The sequence below is a fragment of the Mytilus edulis genome, chromosome 10 (assembly GCF_963676685.1).
Source record: "Mytilus edulis chromosome 10, xbMytEdul2.2, whole genome shotgun sequence".
NCBI classification, from domain to species: Eukaryota; Metazoa; Mollusca; class Bivalvia; order Mytilida; family Mytilidae; genus Mytilus; species Mytilus edulis.
In genome coordinates, this window is record NC_092353.1 from 26,596,776 (window position 1) to 26,602,004 (window position 5,229).

General features: G+C 30.9%; 1 protein-coding gene across 1 annotated transcript; it reads right to left on the minus strand.

The window, feature by feature from the left end:
* Window positions 1–220: 220 nt before the first annotated feature.
* Window positions 221–4,999, minus strand: LOC139492093 (uncharacterized). Its single transcript, XM_071280237.1, has 2 exons — window positions 4,910–4,999; window positions 221–2,168 (listed from the first exon to the last, which is right to left on the minus strand). Exon 2 carries the CDS (start codon window positions 2,157–2,159, stop codon window positions 408–410), a length of 1,752 nt encoding a protein of 583 aa, XP_071136338.1. The 5' UTR covers window positions 2,160–2,168; window positions 4,910–4,999; the 3' UTR covers window positions 221–407.
* Window positions 5,000–5,229: the final 230 nt, after the last annotated feature.

The following is a 5,229-nucleotide window of genomic DNA, read 5'->3' on the forward strand; positions in this document are numbered from 1 at the left end:
TTCAATGAAGGATAAAAAACTTAATTCACATAGTTTTTTCACTGACCCCCACACCCCCCCTCTTAACTTAATTTGGGAAAAATTGATTGACCAATAGGGATATATGTAAAATCGATTTTAGATTAACAAAACTTGCAGCCATGTTGACCCCCCCACCCCCAAACTATTTGATTTAAGTTTTTTATCCTACATCGATCTTTTGATGTCGTCCCTAATGAGTAATGTTCTTGAGGAGTCAAAATAACATCCAAATCAATTCCAAATTAATGTTGATATATATACATGTATGTTTTTTTAAATATTATTTTTTTGTCATTTCACACACTATAATTATATATAGCAGATATATTATCAAAATCAAAAATCATTTATTCAAAATTAATTCAGTTTTACACAGTTTTAGATCACTAGAATCCAGAATATTCCAACTCATAAATTTTGGCTTTTAAAGTTTCTTGGCTGTCCCTTGTATTTGAGCATCCTACATAAATATGTCCTTCTGTAGACAAAGTGAGTCTACATGGATATATAATTCCAATGTCATGCAGATTGTAATGACCAATAAATTTCCCCTCAGAGTTCAATATGTGTAGTGTAGAAATGAATATATCTGTAACTAAAATATTATCTGCAGGAGTTGTAAGCAGGTCAGAGGGCGTAAATGTTTTTTCTTCAGTGTTGATTTTTGGTTGACCAATGTACACCTGTTTGATATCTCCTTCTTTTCCTAATACCAAGACTCTACAATCAGAATCTATCCCATCCACAACACAGATATTGCCATTGTTGGTGCTTGTAATTAATCTAGGCCGTGTAAATAATGGTTCTTTGTTGCTGTCTTCTTCATATTTTTCCAAGCATCCACCATCCTGGCCCATCACTACCACAGCAGCCTTCGTTCCTCTTCGTCCTACACCTACTATAACTCTGTTATCTTTGGTTATATGGACACATACTGGTTGACTTTGTGATGTACAATTTGTATATGGTCTCACAACATAATTGGATTCATCATGTTTGAGCCATACAGTGCTACTATTGATAATAAACAGTTTTGTTTCACTGATAATAAACAGTTTTGTTTCACCTAAGGCTGCTTCAACCAGGTTTGTGCATGCATTCATTGCTGCCATGTCACAAATAGAAAAACAGTTTGACTCTGACATAATCGTAATATTTTGATTATCAAATTTTATATGTTGCAACTTTTCAAGAATACCATCATAAATCCACAGAGTACCATCAGAACATCTGCAAATATTATGAACATTTCTTAATTGTGTGGTGAATTGTTTAGCAATTTTAAACTCAATTTTAGGATGTTGAATTTCCAAGTTTCCTCTATTTTCCATTGATCCAAAATTTACCATTGTAATTTTGTCTGGCAAGAATCTCCCCAATAATGAAAACTCAAGGTTTTCTTGTGGTGTAGCTCCACACAAAGAAACAGCAAATTTATCAAAATCATCAAAGAATTTGACAAAATCTTTTGAAGTTGTAATACTTTTTACAGTGTTACTCTTCCTCTGTAATTTTTTTAAGGTTTTCTTAATCTTGCTATGCTTTGCCCCGATTTCCTGGCTATTTAATTCCCATGTCTGCTCCAGATCTTTTACAAGATTATCAGCATGCTTATCAACTTCACACTTAAAAGCATCCCTGTGACTAAGGATATCTTGCTTGATTTTTCTAAATTTAGCATCTTCCTGATCTTTTATGTCCTGAACTTTGTGTAATGTACTGGTCAAATTATGTATACTTTCATCAGCTTTCTTCTGTCCACTTTTAGTTATCGTCTTTTTATCATTAAGCTCTTCTTCATCAATAAAGGTGTGTCCATTGTGGACTTTGGTTACACATTTTAAACAGATGACTTTCTTACAAGTTTGACAGTATACACAGCAAGCCTGGTCTGGATGTTCTAGACATTTAACATCTCTAAAGTTAAATGTATCCACTTCTTCTTCCAGATCCAGCTCTTTAATGTCTCTAATCCTATGTTCAGTTGCATTTTTAAATCTAGCATGGACTTTATCCTTGCATCGGCTGCACATTAAAAGTTGACAGTCCAAACATTTAAATTTGATTTTATTCCCACCATCACAAAGTTCACAACCTACTGGAATTTGTCCTCTTTGTAAAGACTTAGAAGAAGCCATTTTTGAAGTCTGAAGTTAAAAAACCATATATATATATCAAAACTTTTAATCAAATTATTAACACTTGTAGATATAATATGAAAGATAAAATATGAGGTTAATTAGATATGACATGTGTAATGTACATTTAAAATAAAGATGGACAGTGTTATCTTGTTTATTTGCTGCATCATATAACTTTTTTTTTATCAGGATAGGGGAAGCTAGTACACAAAAACATAATATTTTTTTTTTTTAAATATTATCCTTTAAGGGCAATAACTCATAAAATTATGATTAGTATGTAATATTTGCTACTGTCGTATAAGCAACAATATTTTATCATTGTATAAAAAAAATGTATTATTCTAATTTGCTACAATTTCAGCAGCAATATCTGCTTAAAATTAACCAGAAAATTTGTTATAATTTTGACCGATATTTTTGGTCTTATTGATTTAGTTTTTAAATGACAACCCATAATTCTGTTTTGAGAAACAGTTGTTTTGTTTGTTATTGTTTAAAATCTTAGATAATTAAATTTCAATAGTAATTGCAAGTTACTTCCCTTAGCTGAAATGTTGAAGGTGCAACTGGTTGATTAATCCTTTTGAAAAAACAAAATTGAAAGCTAGTCGGAGAAAAGATTTTTAATTGATCATTAGTGATGCATTATGTGAATGATAAAAAAAAAATTGTTGAGAAAACATTTTTTTTTCTTCTGGTCTAGCATCCACATGCAGTGAAACAATACAACATAGCAACAAAAGAGAAATACCTCTTACCCAAATCAAAAGGTAAACGGACAGAAAGTCACAGGACATGAAAAAGTCAGAGGACATAAAGTCACAAATTTGATAGGACAAAAAGTCACAAATAATTTTTTGACAATTGTTTAAACATATTTTTATATATTTACTTTTTAAAACATATATATATTTTTAAGTTAGGGAAATTGCTCATTAACCTTGATAAATGAAAATGTAGTTAGTACAATTTTAATCATGAAAAGGATATATTTATTGGCAAAATAAATCCATTCAAGTACCAAGCCACTTTTAACATTTTGTTTTCATAAAAATCATGACAATTATTTGATCATTATTGATATTTAGTGAATAAATTTTAATTACAAAGTTGCTTCATAAAATAAAATAAATATATATTTTATTATAGTGTCACATATTGATTGACAATATTTACAAATCACAGTATACAATAAAACAATCAATACCCAGTCATAAATTTGACTTATGAGACACTTAACACATGTTATATACATTATTACATTTTGTAATAGAGTTTAACGGTAAAATTCATAAAATTATCATAAAAAAAAAGTTAAAACGTGTTTATGCATTTAAAAGCATATATATATATATAACTTCAAGAAAATACAAAAAAAATATTTTCAAAACCAATCTCAAAACTGAATTGTGACTTTTTGTCCTGTGACTTTTTGTCCTGTGACTATTTGTCCTGTGACTTTCTGTCCTACATTCAATCAAAACATCAATTTATAAACTATACACACTATTTGCCAATTTCCTTAATTGAATTGACCCTGCATTAAGAGATCCATTTTTTAGTTGTCTAACTTTGAAGGGTCATAAATTTTTCATTGGCAATGAAGAGCTAAGAAAAACAGCAAACTTATCTGTGAGAATTAAATGTGTGTAAGCTTTAAGTTTCTTAAATCTTTTAATTACAATAATTTTTTTGTTACTGTAAGCTGTAAACTGTTGGAATGTCACGGAACAGAAGTTCCTTCATAATATAATTTCCAAATGGAACAAATATTCTGGAATAAATATTACAGTAGATGTTCTTAACGGAATAAATAGTATAAAATTGAGAATGGAAATGGGGAATGTGTCAAAGAGACAACAACCCGACCAAATAAAAAACAACAGCAGAGGGTCACCAACAGGTCTTCAATGTAGCGAGAAATTCCCGCACCCGGAGGTGTCCTTCAGCTGGCCCCTAAACAAATATATACTAGTCCAGTGATAATGAACGCCATACTAATTTCCAAATTGTACACAAGAAACTAAAATTAAAACAATACAAGACTAACAAAGGCCAGAGGCTCCTGACTTGGGACAGGCGCAAAAATGCGGCGGGGTTAATTATGTTTGTGAGATCTCAACCCTCCCCCTATACCTCTAACCAATGTATAAAATATTTGTTCCATCAGGTACAGGTATTATGACATTGTTTATAACAAAGTTTCCACTGGAACTTCTATTAGGTGGAACAAATATACGTTGACAGGAACTCTGGTAACCGTTGCGCTTTTCATTTTTTTCTTCCAGAATTATTCAAATGCTGATATTTCATATTCAACTTATTTTGCCTTTTGAGGACAGACCCCAAATTTGTACGATATAGAACCAGTCATATTTGAAAAAGAGAAGCAATTTCTGTATAATAGAATCAAATAGATAGTTGGCCAATGGACTATCATTAAGATGTTTCATTCAAATATGAATCATATGATCATGCAGGTATTTTTCAAATGTTTTGATTAAGAAACTGCAAAGTAATCAAGGGGGCACAGTGATGGTAATGGCTCACATGATGCCTTGAGCTCAGAATAATTTATTTGCTATGCATTCAACCTGAGACTACTATGTGTTATAGTCTCAGATAATTTTTTTCAACTGTTCAAATTGATTGTGGCCACCTCATCTGCAATGATTCTAACAGGAAGATGAGGTGACCATCCTGAACTACGTTTTTTCCTGTAAAAAAAATATGTTCTTTTATACTGTATTTGTATCTGAGAAAGGATTGGGAAACGATGTGTAAACAATCCGGCTGCTTATCCAGCTATTTTCAAAAAGGCGGGGAAATATCGTTCGATTCTCTCTAGACTTTCTATTAGGCTGCAGAAGAATAAAGTGTTCATTTTTAGCATGTTACCAAAATAAAATGTATTTATCGAATTTTGTTCTTAAAATGATTAATTTTGGTTATATTAAATATCAGAACTATACAAAATATATGAAGAATAATAAAACTGTACAGAAATGCAGTCAATCATCATATATAGAGTTGTGTATCTAAAATATATTCGTGTCCGTTGTTA